We start from the raw sequence: 20,279 nt of genomic DNA, 5'->3' as shown, positions 1-20,279 counted from the left end.
CCTTGGTGTTTTTACAACATGGGGTGGTCTTTGCGGTACAGACTAACAGTAGGAAGCAACTGCTACAAAGAATTATCTCAACCGAATATACGATAGCGAAATCTGTGAAACAGCTATATCAACCAGCTCAAAATTGGATTAAAATAGAGGAACACCATTTTGAACAATTCCTTCTGAACTGAAAATATTTTATTTATTCTGTTTTTTATTCTTTATCCAGTTTGTTGATTTAAAGTTTTCTTGAATAATTTGGGAAGAATTTAGGGAAGGCATTCGTAAAAGGTGAAAAAACTGCAAACTATGAAAGTTATCAATTTGTACGCAACATTTTTTGAGAAAACGAAAATGTTAAAGAAAAACATGCGAAGGTACCTCGGTCATCTCGCATTATCTTTTTTTTTTCATCAGACAATCAACGCACTTTCTAGAAAGAATAATCTCTTCAACTATAATGGTTCAGATTTTGTATCGGAACGGATGGTTTCTGCAACTTGAATTTATGTGTTTTTTTTTATCATAATTGAAATATTCAACTGATTCAATGAACAGAATTTAAAGTAATCACACTTGAATTTGCAGAATCTTCAATGAACGTTCAATGAACGTTTCCATAACGATGCTGTCATCATAATTATAGTCCATTTATGGTATGGTGAAGTTTGAAGTCATCTTTACAATTAATTAATATGATATGAATACAGAACATAATCATAAAGAAACAGTTCTATTGTCTTGGATCTATTTATATGTCACTTAGAATGGTACTGTACACATATTTGAATTTTCATTCTGATCAGATCAATTCGGTGTTATTCTAAGATTGAAGAACCGTTTTGTTGTGTCAATAATAAACACCAAATTTCACGAATAAATATAAAATTATCCTCTTCAATTCAAACTCGAAATCAAATGTCTGATAATTGTTCATAAGACTCATTGTTTTCCTAAATGAAACAGTGCGCAGTTAAGCAGTGAAGCGTTCAGAGCCACGAAGTACATTTAATATGTCTATCGTTAACGCTCAGTCCCTCCTATGTGATATTTTGAAACAAATGATGAAAGAGAAAAAAATTGAACATTACAAATTCAACATCGATGGTGATTCCAACAACTCAGATGGATACATGGGAGAAATAGTATTCTTTCACGTGATATTGGATAATAATGAACGACTCAATTTAGTATTGAAATCTGCAAAACCCCATGAAACTCTTAAAAAGATTCTTGCCTCGGATATTCTCTACAATAGAGAATTTCTTATGTACACCAAAGTTTTTCCCGAGTTGGAAAACTTCACGAAGAGTAAAAATGTTCAGGACATGGCCACATTTATACCGAAAGTTTGGTTTGCTGAAAAACACTCAGATCAAGTGAATATCGTTCTGGAGAACCTGAAAGTACAAAATTTCAATATTTGTGACAGAAAAAAGCCTATGGATTCATCTCATATGCGAATACTTTTCGATACTTACGGAAAATGGCATGCAATATCAATGGCTTTCAGAGATCAACATCCAGAAAAATTTTCAAGTCTAGTTGAAAATTGGGTAGATCCCAGATTAAAGTTAATCAAAAGTCTCGGTTTGGTGAAATATCATGGTATAGATTTATCAGTCGTGAAAAATATGTCGATTGAGCGAAAAAGATTTGATGTAGTGAAAGTATTGGAGAGTATTGAAGATCAAATGGAAGATATTTTATTCAGGAAGAATTCAGAAGATGAAGATTTGCTGATTATAAGTCATGGAGATAATTGGTGCACTAACTATATGTTTAAATATAAGGTAAGTTATTTTTTGAATTTCCTCATCATACAATACATAGTACAAATTATAAAATATAAAATTTTATTTCCCACACACAGATTACTTCTATCAGTTTGAAAAATATCATTCCATACTGGGTTACGTTATCTCTTTTATGATATTATTCCAAATAGTTTTTGGGAGATTCTCTCAATAATCACCTCTCACCTCAAAAGTTGAACAATAAGTCCCACTAAATTTTATGCAAATCGGTCAGATCATATTGTTATTGGATTTTTAAAATGAAAATCAACCAACAATAATTTCAAATATTTACACAAATGTTTCTCTTCGAAAAACATTATTCTTCAAAATATTGGAATATTCTATTTTATTGGAAATAAACCAATAAAACCTTGATGCTCTCAAAATATCCAGGACTCATTTTCATTTCATCGTGTTAACGTTTAATTGAACTGAAATTCAATTAAACTGTTCGATTGATTCCCACATTTCAATTGATTAGGAGTTGAATGAATTATTATTCCTATTAAGAATATTGATATGATTGAAATTATGTGTTATATTAAAAAGATCAATAACACTTACTCACAACTGGTTAACAATATGGAAATTAGTTCAATCAAACGTGATGGCCCATAAAATAATGTAAAGAACACAAACAATTACCTACATGTTTACAATCCTGTTGATAACCAGTGCCGAATGAATGAGGATTGAAAATGGATAACTCTGGTGAAACGCGAAACATAGGTTATGAATTTAATCTAAATTGGACTTGAATTCTACGTCTACGCATGTTCAACTTGTAAACTTCATGCGAGAAAACTAAAATTTGTATGAGACCATGTAGAGCGCAAACATCTAAGTCCATTCAATACTAATGGGAATTGTAGAAGTTTTGGCTGCTACAAAGGTTTGCAGACAGACAGACCAACAGACAGACGCGAAACCAGAAATGTTCCGAATGATTTGAGACAACATTTTTGGAAAATTTTGAAATGAGAGACCAAAAATTGTCTTAATCTCGTTATCACCAACCTTCCTCTACCTTCTACCGACTCTTTGAGCTTCATCATATAATAAATCAAATCACCATGTAAGCAAAAGTTAGCATATCATCAAAAATAAATATACTTATGTTATTATAATGGAATGTTTCTTATCACTGTTTTTCAATTCGCTCTTTTATTTCTTCGAGTATTCCTTGATATTGATATTTTATTATTTTTTATTGATTGTTGAATGATTGGAAAAGCAAATGACCACTGCCAATTTAATATTCCAGGAGAGCGAAGGGACGTCTACGCCAAATGAAGTTTTCTTCTTAGATTTCCAATTTTCAAGACTAGACTCTCCTGCTCTGGAACTTAGCAGTACACTTTACAACATGGGAGATAAAGAAACCTTCAAAGATTTTGATAACCTTCTCAATATCTACTACAAATCTTTTTCGAAAACTATGAAATTATTGGGAAGTAATCCTGCTGAATTATTCACCATGGATGACCTCAAAAGCCATTGGAGAAGACATGGTGTGTATACTGTTTTATACGTCTTCATTTTCCTACGTATTGCGCTATGTGATGCGGATGACGCTCCAGATCTAATCAAAATGGCTGAAGATGGGACAGATTTTGAGGGTTCCTTTTCGTTTCAGACAAAAAATATGGAGATTTTTTGGGAAAGAGCCTATGATATTTTTGTACATTATGCAGAGTTTATAAATAAACTTTCACCTAAATGAGTATGGGCTTTTATCACTGGAAAATATATCCTAATCCATATTTTTTATTATTATATTATCGTTTATTCAGTATACTCCCGAAAATATGGTTTTCTTCAAAGTATCTTTTAATGTCTCATACTTATTATAGGTACAGAATCAAAAATATCAAGGAGCTTTTTCGGAATATAATTTTAAATTCATGAAAAGTTTTCCTTGAAAAAGCTTCATACCAATGAATAATGAAAAAAAGAAGGTTTGGTTGGAAAATGACCTCTACTTTCAGTTCTTCAACTCGAAACTTTCCGAAGTACCTTCCTCTATAACTTTGTACAAGTCATTGTCAATCATACTATTTTGTTGTAACTTGTTCAACTAGCTCTGGAACAAAATATGAGGGAAGAATTATTCATGTCTTTGACTTGTCCCTTGTCGTACCTTGTGGAAATTTTTAGATGGGAGTTATTCACAGAACTTCACAAGATGATGTAGTGGTGAAAACATCTATGATGAAACCCAACACCTAAAATTCGCAGTGCATGGTAATTTTAACAGGTATCACATATACCACCAAACGTTCAACTTGGTCGGATCTATTGTCACTGAAGTATCAAGAAAATTGTTTTTCTATATAATTCTTGAATTTTCTTCGATTTTCATGATGCTATCGATATAACATTTTGCCTGAAGATTGAAATGGTTATTCTTAACATATAAACAGAATCTTGAAACGATCTGATTTGCAATCATGAAAATTTGGGTATTTTTTTCAAATATTCTTCTTGCATTGTCCAAAGTTTTGGTATAGTATATCCAAAGTCACTTGGAGGAAGATAAAAATTTCGATTGTAAAGGGTGTTTTTTTAGAGCTATAGAACTTTAAATTGCAATGAAATAACGATGGATTATTTGATTGACATGAATTTTATTTATCCGCAAGATAATCTTGTGGCATTACATTTTGAATATAATTTCTGGCATATGACCGCCACGGCTGGCTCGGATGTAGTCCAATCTGGACGTCCAATATTCGATGACTTTTTCCAACATTTGTGGCCGTATATCGGCAATAACACGGCGAATGTTGTCTTCCAAATGGTCAAGGGTTTGTGGCTTATCCGAATAGACCATAGACTTTACTAGTCCCACAGTAAGTAGTCTAGCGGTGTTAAATCACAAGATCATGGAGGCCAATTCACAGGTCCAAAACGTGAAATTGGACGGTCACCAAACGTGTTTTTCAATAAATCGATTGTGGCACGAGCTGTGTGACATGTTGCGCTGTCTTGTTGGAACCTAGGTTGGAACCACAGCTCCTGGACATCATGGTTGTTCAATTCAGAAATGAAAAAGTTAGTAATCATGGCTCTATACCGATCACCATTGAGTGTAACGTTCTGGCCATCATCGTTTTTGAAGAAGTACGGACCAATGATTCCACCAGCCCATAAAGCGCACCAAACAGTCAGTTTTTCTGGATGTAACGGTGTTTCGACATACACTTGAGGATTAGCTTCACTCCAAATGCGTCAGTTCTGTTTGTTGACGTAGCCATTCAACCAGAAGTGCGCTTCATCGCTAAACAAAATAAAATGGACGTAGTGCGCGATACGTATTCCGCACAGAACCATTATTTTCGAAATGAAAGTACACTATTTACAAGCGTTGTTCAGGAGTGAGTCTATTCATGATGAATTGCCAAACCAAACTGATAATAAATCACTTGACAGCTTTTAAATCGGTCGCCATCTTGAACAGTAATGCCATCTTAAAGTTATATACCTCGAAAAAAAAAAACACCCGTCGCAAGGTTTGTCCGAGTTTCCAGAAATTCCTTTCGGGCCAGTGAATTTATTGCCTAACAATACTTTCAAATATATAAATATTCTTTCGAGAAAGAGCAATACAAAATATTAATTTCAAACAATTAAGCATATGTGTCGATGAATCTCAGTATTAGCAGAGGAAATGTAACGGGGCATCATACATTTCAACGTATGATACAAGAGAACAGATAAAAACCTCAGCAAAAACTCTGTCTCCCCGTATTGGTGTAGTGACTGGTTTGTGTAAACGTTTACAGAATAAGCTGACATAATTTATATTGGAGGACTTCCTCTTCGACCAAAACAAAATTTTCTTCATCCTCTCTTTTCGGTTGAGGACTCTATAATTTCCAATTGGATCCTAAAACAAAAAAAAAAAGAAGCAGAAAGGAGTACTAAATATTAGTTTTCATTATATCGATTTGAAGTTAACTACCCATTCTAAAAAAGAATCTGAAACTGAATGGATAGCTTGGAAACCATCATGAAATTTATAAATAATAAACCCCGGTATTTAGCGGATCGCGGTACTCACTACAAAGGGACATCTATAGCCAAGCGTTTTTATGGAATAGTTCAAGTGACTTTGGATATACTATAATTAGATTGAAATTTCGCACAGAGTTTGAAATTATTTTTTCATAATAACTTTCAAAATCCCAATTCACGAAAAGTCTTGAACGAGAAGACCTTTAGACTTGAAATTTTCACCGTAAGTTCTCGAATGCCGCGGATCAGTTCGTTCAACACTAAAATTCCAGTAAGTACAGTTCAGCAGATGAGCCTATTCGAAATTTCGTTTTTCTGGTAATTTCAGAATTATTGATTCAATCGAGATGAAAATATGTAGTTCTATGAAAAAAGATAATTTCGTGCTTGGTGCAAACTTTCATGGTAGTCGCAGAATCACTAAATTATAGAAAATTCAAGAAAATTATCTATGAAAAATTTTCATTGCCACAAAACCGATGGAGTATGTTGAGATACTGAAATATCTAATATCGGTTAATTCCTAGAAATAGTATGAGTTGATTCCTGTGACATCCTCAGAAACTGAGATTCCATTCAACATGAGTTCAATCAACGGTTTTGCAAACAGATCATGTTTTTCTCCTCTGTGATAAGTCTAAAATTGCCTTTTCCACAAAACATCCACCAAACGCCGAGGTCCGACAAAAATAACATAATCGTTAGTAATCCCACTTGATTGAAGTTTTTCTTGGACGTCTAAAAATATGTTTGTTTTTTCCAATGAGTAGAAGTTTTTTACGAACTTAGGGCTAAAAAAAAACAAGTGGAGTATCGATTTGCTCAGCCAGGCATGACTTCATTTAAAGGGACGAATTTACATGGAAAATTTTATCGAAATTATGAAATGCAATAACACTCGATTTCCATAATTGACAAAAAAAATCTAAATCAACAATGCCTGAAGAAGGATTACCACAAACTCGGGTTTGTAGTTGGAGTGTCCCTACCAGAAAGCATGCATTCTATGAAATCACTTTCACAATTGAGAAAAGCACTCGAAAAACTAATAATAAGTCAACCTCGTGAAGAAATTCGCCAAATATTTGATAATGGTGATTAAATGCTATTCCAGAAATGTACCCTCATCATTGGTTGATTTCATTTATACCCCCATGTGATGTGTTTTATCTATACAAGTTTGTGATTAATTGTTTTATTTGTTTTAAATTCTGGATTTTATTTATACCCCATATGATTTGTTTATTTCATGTATATATCTACGCCTCCGAAGTTTCGTGATTGTTTCACTTCTGAGTTATTTTACTTATTTTTCTATCTGTTCATTTTGATTTTTTGTATACACGTATTTTACACCTAGATTTATATTCCAAAATTGTTAATTATTGATCTTTGTAATTTTCAATAATAGTTAGTCAAACCGTCAAACGCAATTCATATTTTTCACCACGTACAAGCAGCATTTGTTGCTTCTATGGGTTTTCAAATGTTCATTTACACAATGTTGTCTTGTTATTCTTGTTGTTATATTTTGTGTGAATAAACGATGATGATGTATTAAATTCATGGTAAGATTTGGAGTGATCGAATGTCATAAGAATCGAATAATTTAGCACGCCAATGTATACTGCCACATAAAAAGCACATGACCTCAAACTGTTGAAAAACCTATCACGCCATCAACAAAATTTGTCAACTGTGGAAAAGATCAGTTTTTAACCCTATACATCAAATTGGAGCCAGCTTTATAATATTCAGAAGAGAGACTTTGTGGATTTTCCACTGTGAAAACGAATTGTATGTAATAAATTGATGGGAAAAGAGAAAAATGAATCGGCGAAAGGAAAAAAGCCAAAAAAATATCCCTGGAAAGAAGACCAGAAACAAAGAACAGAAACCTTGAGAAAAAGAATGAATATTACCTACTCCTATTGTCACAACCTAAATAGTTATTACATGAGTTTCAAAATTCAAAAATGAGCCACGAATAGCGAGTTTTTGAATGAGACAGTGTTAGAATGAGCCTTTTGTACGAGTCTTATACAATATGTTTTATTGAAAGTAATGGAATGTTTTCATTGATATCAGTGATTATTGCAATGAAAATGTTTGAATGTTGGAAGAACTCTTTTCTGTGTCACAAATTTGACAAATGATAGATATATCCGTGATAGGAAACTTCAGATTGCTAATAATGAAATACAACCATAGAATCTGTGTAAAACTGAGATATTCCAGCACGATTTTGTTCTCCAAGGTATGGCAGAATGAACAGATGTGACACAGAATTAAAGGTGATTCTTTTATAGGTATACAAAACAAATTGATAAAATTATTCTGAAGAATATGCATCACACCGTACACAAACCACAACCCCTCAAGGGGACTATTTTGGTTTGATTTCAGGTATGGTGATACAGTAGACCCGAGTTTGTTAACTTTACTGAAGCAAACTGAGAGGCACTACTCAGAAAGCTGAGCTATATATAGGAAATCAAAGTAACATTCGATTCGAACAAAATGAAAAGGTGTAGGTTACCTCGAATCTTATCCTGTGTTCTTGAAAAGCATGTCCTCTGGTGGAACTAAAAGATCAAAGTTACTATTTGAACGGCAAAAAAATTTCCATCAATATAAAATAAGACCGAGTCTACAAAACCTCACAACCTTCGGAACTCGAGCGCACGCCAAAGGAATTAATAAATTGAAGAGCAGGTGGAGCTCTTGGATGTACATAATCTATAAGAACGGATACAAAGAAACAGATGGTAAAGAATGGAGAAGAATCGAGGTGATAAAAAATATCTAAATTTATAGATACTCCTTTCGAATTTTCTGGAATCTGATAATGAATTCAGAGGAATCACCATTACCTTTACATCTCAATTAGAAAATACGAGTAGTTATGAAGATTAAAATCGAAATTTTCTTCCGAAGTTGAATATTTTGTAAGCCAGAATTATAAGTAGCATGGTGTGATTTCAACTTCACCTAAACCTGATGTTGGATATTTGAAATGATATAGGTTTAGGCATCGTCATTGGATGAAGTATCACCTGCTGAAATTCTACAGAAAACTCTGAAAGCATGGTAATTCTCCAGACTAATGTAAAGAAGCCATTACATAATATACTAACTGATGAAGAAATTGTAACATCCAGAAGGAGTTTAAATTTCAAATATTTTTTGCTAAAATATATAGATAGTAGGTATAGCAAGGAGTAAATGATTGACATTTGAAGAAAAAAACCAAGGGTTTACAATTTTTTTTATTAAATTTGTTAAAAATGTGTATATATACCGCCATTATCTATACACTCCCCAACACGTCTCGGCCTTGATGCAATATTATGGTCTTTTTCTTCTTGAGTGATACTATCCCAAGCTACCAGTACTTCATGTTTCAGAGCCGCAAAGCCCGTGGGGGCTGGGGTAAATTTCAAAGCCTTCTACTCATGATGTCCCAAACATGCTCTATGGGCGAAAGATCAGGGATCTGGGCGGCCATGGCAAAAGATTCACATGGATCGCTTCGAAAAAGTTTCAACTATCATAACTCTGGCGGCATATATTGAATAAGGCAGGGAGACCATATGGCTCCACTATTCTTTGAAGGTAAGGCAGCGCTCTCATGTTACCTCGAATGAAGACCTACTTGCAGGTTTAATAGTACCCTATACCATAACACCTACAGTCCGTTGTACATGACGCTCAACATCAAACTAATTTTCACGTCTTTCTCCCTGACGTCGCCGTCGTCTAACCCTTAACCCTTCTTCGGCCATCATGTGCACCCAAGGAGAATCAATATTGATCAGAAAAACGACCTGATGCCATTCCACATTCCAATGTTGACGTTCTCTGCACCACTGTTATCGTTTGCTTCATCGACTTCAGATCTCCTCGAACTACTATTTTGTTGGCAAATTTACAAAACTTGCAAAAAACGAAAACAATATTTCAGTAACAAAAATTGTTTGCATGAAAAAACCTTCACAATTTTTGTCTCCGAATTCAATCAATATACTCCTTGCTTTTATCATTACCTCTATGATTTACCAAAAAAAAAATTAAAATTTGAACAGCTTCTTCTGGGTGTTGTAGTTTCTTTGTCAGTTAGTATATATGTTGAAGAATGTCAAGGAAACAAGTTTACTTTCCACCTATCCAGTATAGGTTCATGTTTTGCACATGAAAATTTTGACAATAAACGCATAAGCGGTTCCTAGTAACAAGGATCGTTTCGATTCAATCCTAAAATGATTATCGCAATACTATATCCACCATTTACAATTAGGTATTACTTGAATATTGTGTGCAATGCTTTTTATGTATTTTTCATGTTAGAGACATGGAATCCCGGAAAAAACTAATGAGGTTTGGTGTGCTTGAAAGGCTTCTATATCTGAATGGAATAATTGATCAATAATATTTAGCAAATTGAGAATCTACGAGAATTGATTTAGCTGTCTTCATTTGAACCACAACATGAAAGTATGCCCTTCTACAGATTTCGAGGTATTCATCAAAAATCCCCACTTTATTTCCATGACTGTATTATAAAAAATATCGAGGGAGCTAAATTTCTAGATATTTCGTTTGATTTCAGATTGAATTGGAAAGAACATATTCGAAAGTTGAAAATGAAATGGGAACCAAGACGCAATTTTGAGAGAGAGATTGAAGTCATCGAAATTCCCACGCTGACTTGAGTTCTGGTCTCTCTGACGTGGTGGATACGCCAAACGCTTAAAGCGACCTTTCAATATCATTATAAAAAATTTCCCAGAATCTGATCCATCCAATGATTTTGGGGCCACCTGCGATGTTCTGGGGCATGTTGATCCCTGTGTACCCAAACTTTTAGTGCGGACTGTTCGTTTGGGTAGGACACGGTCAATACAACCCCGAATGCTGAAGGTAACCATTGCTTGTCATAAGCTCATTTTCACGTAATAAAAAAAACTACTGAGTAAGAAATCATTTAAAAAATTGGTGCTCACTGATGACTCCTCAGCAGCTCAAGCTCTTGAATTCTCTACGCGTCAAGTTGGGGGACAGGGAGAAAGCCGGGAGGAGAAATCTTACTATTAGGTACCTTTGAGAGGAACCAGCTATTGTTCCAGTGTATGGTGGCAGCAAATCAGAAAACTATCTGGCTGACTAACTGAATGTTTACTTGTTTGTTCCAATTTAGAAGCTAATCACTGCATTCCAAATTCTGTGAACTGCTCTTATTTTCCCAGTTGTACAATCCTAGCTTCTTACTCATAACAGAGAGATGATCTAATATTTAACTCCTTGGCTATCAATAAGATGATTGGTGTCAACCTTTCATTTCTTTTCAACCTGAACACTAATAACTTAAAAGAACACATGCACAAGTTGAAGAGGAAGAGCTTCAAGATCTTCGAGCGACAAAACTTTCAGTCTAATAGAATTTTTCTAACCTGGAACGGATTGGTTTGTGCTTCCAGTGTGAACTTCTTCAAGAACAGATTTTATTCAGATGGATTTCGCCCACTTCTTTTCTTAATGAATGCTGTCTGTTGTGTATATTTTTCATGCATTTTTTTTAGTTACATACTGTATCAATTCTTATGTTTCTGTGCTTCAAAAGCATTGCCACAGCTCTTGTCCTTGAATAATAATAATATTTACAGTAAAATCACTGGCACAAATCCATTTTTAGATAAACAGACCATTTTAAAAAAAAAATCCTGAAACACATCGATTTTTGATTTTAATTTATCGTATTTTAGAATAATAATCTGATATACAGGGTGAATAACTTTCGAGTAATGACGTCATCGTAATTTTTTTTTTAATGGAACTCCCACATTTTGTCTCAATTTTCCGATTACTCTAGCTTCCAAAAATGTATCACATGTTGATTCTAACTGTTACAGGGTGGATAAAAATACAATAGTTTTGTGTGTGCTCATAAAGTAACGCGTAACATTCTTTATTAGTTAAATGAACAATATTATCAAAAATACTTATTGGTTTGAATGTAACACCCTGTAGTTTGTTACATTTTTAGATCAATAAAAATAAGCTGTTTCCAAACACGTTGGGTACTTGTTATCTAGCAGACAGAATATGAATGAAATTATTTCTTACTTTCAAACATTTTTATTAATCTAAAAATGTAACAAACTACAGGGTGTTACATTCAAACCAATTATGATATAATAATAATAATAATAATGTTTATTTGAGAACGCTCTGTTACAAATAAACTTAATCACAGAGACAGATAATCTATCTGTGCGTGATGCAATAATGAACCAAAAAATATTTCTTGCAACTTTCCAATAAAAGAATAAAATATATATATTTAAATATCTCAAAGTAATTGTATGGAATTCCTGTCCGATCCAAAGGCATTTGCTCGATTGGGGCTCAGCTGCGCCATCTCCTAGGATGTCGACATTATTATTTATTATAAATAGGTAGTAGTATATTATTATCAAACATTATTCTCAATCAAAAGAATATATATACATATTATCGAATAAAGTCATGATCATCAATGACCAACCAAATGAAAATTTCCATGCATTTCCAGGGATATCACGCTTGATTAACTAAATCCCTGCAGAACAATCTTTTTTTTCGTAAATCCAAATTTTTGTTTGTTTTATAAATTTCCTGTGGTGGCAGTTTTTCTAAAAGTTTGCTGGCAATACATCATAAATTCTGGGCGCAAGATATGAATAATTTCTTTGTCCGATTCTTTTGAGTGCTCTTGGTCTATGATGTTTCTCATAATTTCTTGTTCCATACTTACTCTGCTGTTGATGAATTTTAATCTTTTTTTATGTATATTCTTCAGGATTTGTAGGACATAGAGTTGACGTAAATCCAATGCTTGTGAAACAGTAAACAATTCCTCACTTCCGAATCTGAGTGGCTTTCTATAAATTATCTTGAGAATACATTTTTGGACCATTTCAAGTTTCTTCATTACATTATCGTATGCTGCACCCCAACCCAAAATACCATATGAGAGCTGGGATTGGACAAGTGAGTAGTATATGGTATTCAAGTATTTCGTGTCCAAATATCCTCTCAAATGCCGAAATTTACATATCATGCCCCTAATCTTTTTAACAACACAGTCAATGTGCAAATCCCATTTCAGATGTTGATCTATTATTACACCCAAATGTTTTATGTTGTCTGTTCTTGGGATTATGTCACCATCTCCCACCTCAAGACATTCAAAATTCGGAAGACCTGGTGTGTAACTGGCAAATGGTATGAATTTCGTTTTTGCCAAATTCACTGTGAGTTTGTTTGCTCTAAACCAACGCTTAATTCTTGCGAAATCATTCTCCGCCTCCATCTTAACTTCCTCCCATGTATCGTGCTCATATGTTAATACAGTATCATCTGCGAAACTAATGATCTTCCCCTTTTTTACCATAGATAGAAGACTATTCACATATATGACGAAGAGGACAGGGTCCAGCACCGTACCCTGTGGCACCCCATACTCCAATTTCTTCATTTCACTTCGACTGTTTTCAATCTCTACCAACTGCCTTCTATCTGTCAAGTAGTTTTCCAATAAGTCATATCCCTTGCCTCTGAAACCATAGTGATGTAATTTTGACAGCATTTTATCGTGGGATACAGTGTCAAATGCCTTGGCAAGGTCTATGAATACACACAAGGTTGATTTATTTAAATCCAAACACCTGTATAGATTCGATATTAATACTCCTATTGCGTCTTCTGCTATTTACCCTCCACAAAACCAAACTGTTCAGGTGAGACTATGTTAAATTTTTTCAGGAAGTTATTTATTCTATTTTTAATGATTTTTTCTATAATTTTTCCAATATTAGATATTAAAGTTATTGGTCTATAGTCTACCACACAGTCCCTTCTTCCCGACTTGAAGATCGGTTTCACCACCCCTATTTTATATAGGTTTGGAAAATCTCCACTCTCGAAACAAAGGTCTGTGAGAGTAGCAATAGGAACTGAAATTTCCTCTTTAATTTTCTTCAACATTTCACACCTTATTCCATCATAACCGGCAGCTTTATTACTCTTCAGTCCATCTATCATGTACACAACTTCTATTGGTGTTGTTGGAAAAAGAAAAAATGTTTCCTGCACATATATATCATTATCCTTGAATTGCTCATTTTCTTCTATACGTTCTGCATATTCTCTACCTACACCACTGAAATATTCGTTAAATGCATCAGCAATTTCTTCCTTGTCAGTAATGAGTTCACCATTGCGACCTTTAATGCCTTCTGTCCCCATTTCCATTTTCTGTTGTGAACATATGTTTGTTACGTGCCTCCAAAGATTCCTCGATTGAGATTAATTTTTCTCAATGAAATTTCTAGAATAATCTTTTTTTGCCTTTGATATAAGTGAATTTACCGAATTTCTAAACTGTATATAACTTTGCTTCAAGAGAGTATTATTAGGTTCTTTCAACATATCCTTATACATAAAATAAAACGAAGTAATTTCCACTATGTTATATTTTATTTATAATGAATTTCCGCCAAGTAAGGACCGAATCCATTAAATATATCCTTATACATTTTGTTCTTTTTATTTATAGCCTTCAGAAGACTTGGTGTCACCCAATCCTTTTTTGCGAATTTTCTAGAGCTGAAACTAACCCGATTTGTATGATGATTCAAAAGTTTAGTAATAATTTCATTAAGAGATTCAGCAAATTCATCAACATTTGTGCTTTTGGCAATTTCATCCCAGTTAATTTTACTCAAATCATTTTTTAGATTTTTATAATCTACGAAGATTTTACAATTTATAGGATTTTTCCTCTGAACTGTTTGGATATCAGGACATATAAGAACAGGAAAGTGATCTGTCATCCCAGAGTGAACTGCAAATGCATGATGATCGCCTCGAACACCTGTTTCCTTCATGAAAAAATGGTCAAGACAAGTTTTGCTTGCGGGTCTTGCCACCGTGTTTATAAATGATTCATATCCATAGTAACTCATTATGTTTTTATACTCTTCTTCACAATCTCTGGTTCCTAGAATGTCTACATTCATATCACCCTTTAATATATGATAATTTTTTATTTTTACACCTTCCAGATATTCTGACAATCGATCAGTAAACTTGGTGAGATTTGTTTTTGGCGAAAGATATACCAGTGATTTTAATTGTTTTAGTGTACAATTTTATTTCAACTTCCACACAACTTGTTTCATCGATCTGAACAATACTGTGAGTGTATTCAATATTATCTCTTATAAACATCAAAATACCATCGTTTCTGTTATAGTTTCCATGGCTATATATACTTCGATATCCCGGAATCAGATAAACATCTGGGTCCTCGATTTGGAAAGTTTCCGTGAGCACAATAACATCAAAGCTTTCTGAAGTCATTTTAAGAAGAATTTTAAACTCATCCAGATTTTTTTCTATGCTTCTTATGTTACCGTGTATAATTTTCAATCGACCTGTCAGTTTATAATCATCAAGCAAGCCCAAGTTATCCAGACACAAGGTCTTATATACATTTCCTTCATAGTCTCTTATATAAGTATCCATTATGCAAGTTGAAAGGCAAGTGAAGTATGAACTATAAAGTTATCCACTCACATTTATAACTATATACAAAATCATAGACCCAATAACCATGAAATAGTTAGACCCCAGAATAATAAAAAACAAAACAAATTCTAATACAGGAAGAAAACAAACAAGAATAAAGGTATGATGCCTCACCAGCGTCTTCAACCACCTCTCTTCATTTAGTGCCATCGGTCTTCTTTGTGCTTCCAGCGGATTGTGATCTCGTTCGTCCCAACTCTGCTAGCACATTTTGCCTGTCTAAGAGTCGATCTGTGGACAAACTTTCTTTGTTGATCCCTGGATCCTCGTATACCGGAAGATTTTCTTGCTCACTCAACAACTGGTTATATACCGCCATAGGAGCAGGACTATTTGATGCGTTGGACACTAATTCAGAATTTATTTTAGGTAGATTTGTGGATTCCGCGTTGGAGTCCTCTCCAAAAGGGGGAGACTGTATACTTGCGGCCGGTCCTTTCAATTGTTCTATGGTGAACTTTCTTCCATTTACTATCAAACACCTTGCTTGAATATGAGCTCTGTAGTTTTTTGCCCTGGCCAGATCTCTTTGTTGCCTGAGCAACCTGAAATCAGCACGGTCCTCTTCACAGAGATCTTCGTTAATATACACACTGCTACCTTTAAGATTTCGGCGGTTTTCAATTAGTTTCGATTTGGCCAGAAAAGATATAAATTCTATCTTTACTATCGACTTATTCTTACTCAGCCTGTATATATTGTTGATCTCTATATGTGTCAGATTAATACCAAGAATAGAATTCAGCTGACCGAGAACCGAGCCCAGCAGATCCGAATCATCCAACTTCAACCCGGTAATTATGACATTATTCTTCAAAGCATTTCGTTTAATATTCAAAATCTCACTCTCTATTGAGTCTATCCTTCCTTCAAATGTCGCAATTTTCTGCTCAATTGATGCACTGATTCCATTGACTTCCTCTCTCAAACTCTTAATTTCTTCCTTCACCCCTACAATTTCACCTCTCAAAGCGGTAGTCTGGTCCTTGAATTCCTTTTTCAGAAACTTTTGTAATTGTTCGCTTATGGACATTCTTCCTCCTGCAACTATTTGCGGTGTATGGAACGCCTTATTAATTCTTTCGCCGGCCAGTGACAGATGTGCAGGAAAAATATGGTATTATCAATCGTTGTTATCGACTAAATTCCAAAATAATTTGAAATAAACAAGAGATATTTCGGAAAATTCAGTGAAATAATCTCACTCAGTGAACAGTCCGTATCTAATTTTGATCGGGAGTTGACTCTCCTCCAATTTGAAGATGAAATTCAAACGTAAAATCACCAAAAACGGAGAGCACTCAGAGATACGTCTAACTAATCTCGTTGCACATATGCATGTTGCCGCTAAACAATAAGTATTTTTGATAATATTGTTAATTTAACTAATAAAGAATGTTACGCGTAACTCTATGAGCAAACACAAAACTATTTTATTTTTGTCCACCCTGTAACAGTTAGAATCAACATGTGATACATTTTTGGAATCAGCTCAGCTAGAGTAATCGGAAAATTAAGACAAAATGGGGGTGTTCCAATCAAAAAAAAAAAATTACGGTGACGTCATTACTCGAAAGTAATTCACCCTGTATATTAGAATATCATTTTAAAATACGGTGAATTAAAATAAAGAATCGATGTGTTTCAGGATTATTTCTCAAAATGGTCTGTTTATTTAAAAATGAATTTGTTCCATACTTTACGGACACAGTGTAGATTTCACCGTTTTGGATCCATACATTTTTTAGTCCAAATTTTTCAATTGTCGTATTTTATAGTTTCGTTCTCGATCCAGTTAGGTCCTTCCTTATGACAATTTATGTTTCTTTGAAGAGTTTTTCTTTTCATAATTCGCTTCTTCGATCTCCAAATCATTATGTTTCAGAACAGTTACATAATATTTATAATACAAGTGCAGAAAGCATTGATATTCTTCCACGAGTTCAAAATTCAACGAGTGATTGATTGAGCCTTTTGTACGAGTATTATACATTATTTTCTCTAATTTACAGAATTTTTGAAGAAATCAATGGAAAATTTCCATAAATATTGTTTAGAAATTTTTTCATCGAATAATGTGGGTTGGCAGAACAGTTTTCTGTATCACAAATTTGATAGATAATAGATAAATCCGTGGTAGGACAGTTCCGAGTACCATAATATAATAATGAAATTCAACCATGAAATCTGTGCGAATCAGAAATATTTTCGCACGATTTTCTTTTACAGGATGTGACAGAATGAATGGATTTGCCACATAATTAGAGGAAAAGTTTTTCTTTGAATTCTTTAGCTTATAAAGATATCCTTATTCTATAAATTTAGTGACATCTTTATATTGAAAATATTTTTCAAATTATCTCTTGTATTTTCAATTTATTTTTTTTTTTGAGGTTTAATATTCTGAGGTTGAACGATCTCGTAGTTTGATCCATCCGATGGAATATATACTTCATTTCATTATTTTCTTCACCTATTATTTTACACTGCGCAAAAGAATTAACGCACATTATGGAAATCTCAAATTTATTCTACAACTGAAGGTGTTCTCAATGATAATTATTTTTATTAGAATTATGCATGCATATGTTATTCACTTTCAACGTTTTTCCTCAATACAGATGTTTTTCCCAGCAGGAATAAAAAAAAATGAGATTATCAGATTTTGAATGTATTGGCTCCATTCTGAATTCAGTTGTTCTCGATCAATTCTAGTGATCAATAGTTTTTCTTTCGTTTGATTTTCTACACTCGATCGCTATGCAACGCGAAACATGCAATTTGACTCAGAGGAATGTGCCCAAACGGAAGTTTTGCTAGAAGAAGGGTGGACATACACAAGAATTGCAGAAAGGTTTGGAGTTTCCCATACAAGTGTGTCCAGAATGTTGCAGCGATTCAGGGAGACAGGTATGAATGTTCGAAGACCAGGACAGGGTAGACCACGGGTAACAACTGCCATTCAAGAACGTTACTTGAGAGTTTCTTCGTTTAGACAACGGTTTGCAACCACTCGCCTCCTTCAAAATCAGCTTGAACAAACTCATGGGGTGCAAATTAGCACTCAGACAATAAGAAATCGCCCCAGAGAGTATGATTTAAGGCCTCGTGTCGCGGTAGGAAGCCCAGCTCTTACCCCAGCCCATCGAAGGGTGCGTTTGGATTTTGCGAGAGAGCATATCCATTGGAAAGAGACTGATTGGGAAATAGTTCTCTTCACAGATGAGTCTAGATTCTGCCTCTACCATTGTGATCGACGTTCCCTTGTATACAGACGTCCACATGAAAGATTTGCTCAGTGCACTCTTTCCGAATCAGCCTCTTCCCAATGGATATGCTCTCTCGCAAAATCCAAACGCGCCCTTCGATGGGCTGGGGTAAGAGCTGGGCCTCTTGCCGCGACACGAGGCCTTAAATCATATTCTCTGAGGCGATTTCTTATTGTCTGAATGCTAATTTGCACCCCATGAGTTTGCTCAAGCTGATTTTGAAGGAGGCGAGCGGTTGCAAACCGTTGTCTCAACGAATAAACTCTCAAGTAACGTTCTTGAATGGCAGTTGTTACCCTGTCCTGGTCTTCGGACATTCATACCTGTCTCCCTGAATCGCTGCAACATTCTGGACACACTTGTATGGGAAACTCCAAACCTTTCTGCAATTCTTGTGTATGTCCAACCGTCTTCTCGCAAAACTACCGCTTGGGCACATTCCTCTTGGGTCAAATTGCGTGTTTCGTGTTGCATAGCGATCGAGTGTAGAAAATCAAACGGAAGAAAAACTATTGATCACTAGACTTGATCGAGAACAACTGATTTCGGAATGGAGCCAATACATTCAAAATCTGATAATCTCATCTTTTTTTATTCCTGCTGGGAAAAAACATCTGTATTGAAGAAAAACGTTGAAAGTGGATAACATATGCATGCATAATTTTGATAAAAATAATTATCATTGAGAACACCTTCAGTTGTAGAATAAATTTGAAATTTCTATAATGTGCGTTAATTCTTTTGCGTAGTGTATTTCCTCCTCCAGGTATTATTATTATTATTATTTGAACTGGGGTCGTTGTGGCTCGGTAAGCCTTCCAGGAACTGCGACCATGTAGATCTTTTGTTCTCTACCCTGCTCATTCATGGAAAGCCAAGAAGGTCGGCTCCTCCAGTAGTTACTTTTATTTTGCAACTTTTTGTTCATTTTTGAATAAAATTCGTATTGAGCTCCGTCAATGTAGTTTCGACCTATATTCTAGTCTAGTCTATAGTTTTGGCTATAACCTCAATCATTTTGTTTACTATTTGACTGATAGGAGCATCACTTTTCATGCACTTGCTCACAGCTTGATTAACAGCTGATTTTATTTATTCACGGATTTCCCTTGTTATAACCATGTTTGTAGTGCTAATAACACTACAAGGTTTGGAACAGATTGTCGACCGAGATAGTTTGTTCGCCTAGTGTGAACAGTTTCCAGAACAAATTTGACTTGAGGGTCTCACAGAATGTTGTGTGATTGTGAAAGTGAATTCATTTTTTTTGTGTTTTTTTTTTCATTCAATAGCTCGAATTTTGTTTTTTCTCTTCCTTCTTATAATGTTTTATGTACAGATACATAAAACATTATAAGAAGGAAGAGAAAAAACAAAATTCGAGCTATTGAATGAAAAAAAAACACAAAAAAAATGAATTCACTTTCACAATCACACAACATTCTGTGAGACCCTCAAGTCAAATTTGTTCTGGAAACTGTTCACACTAGGCGAACAAACTATCTCGGTCGACAATCTGTTCCAAACCTTGTAGTGTTATTAGCACTACAAACATGGTTATAACAAGGGAAAT

General features: G+C 34.4%; 2 protein-coding genes across 5 annotated transcripts in view; one reads left to right on the top strand and one right to left on the bottom strand.

The window, feature by feature from the left end:
- LOC123682997 (guanylate cyclase 32E-like) overlaps window positions 1–20,279 on the bottom strand; it is a 182,272-nt gene that overhangs the window by 134,129 nt on the left and 27,864 nt on the right. Inside the window, exon 1 of one of the 4 annotated variants that reach the window (XM_045621890.1) lies at window positions 2,355–2,848. The exons of the other annotated variants lie outside the window; for them this stretch is intronic. The gene's annotated coding sequence lies outside the window, so the exon portion shown is untranslated. Of the gene's footprint in view, window positions 1–2,354; window positions 2,849–20,279 lie in introns of those variants that run through there. 4 annotated transcript variants of the gene reach the window in all.
- Window positions 783–3,514, top strand: LOC123682999. The gene is made up of 2 exons (XM_045621892.1): window positions 783–1,784; window positions 3,055–3,514. Exons 1-2 carry the CDS (start codon window positions 1,005–1,007, stop codon window positions 3,511–3,513), a joined length of 1,239 nt encoding a protein of 412 aa, XP_045477848.1. The 5' UTR covers window positions 783–1,004; the 3' UTR covers window position 3,514.

This window comes from Harmonia axyridis, chromosome 6, assembly GCF_914767665.1.
Source record: "Harmonia axyridis chromosome 6, icHarAxyr1.1, whole genome shotgun sequence".
Classification (NCBI taxonomy): domain Eukaryota; kingdom Metazoa; phylum Arthropoda; class Insecta; order Coleoptera; family Coccinellidae; genus Harmonia; species Harmonia axyridis.
Note: the sequence above shows the minus strand (reverse complement) of the source record. Positions and strands in the feature narration are given on the sequence as shown.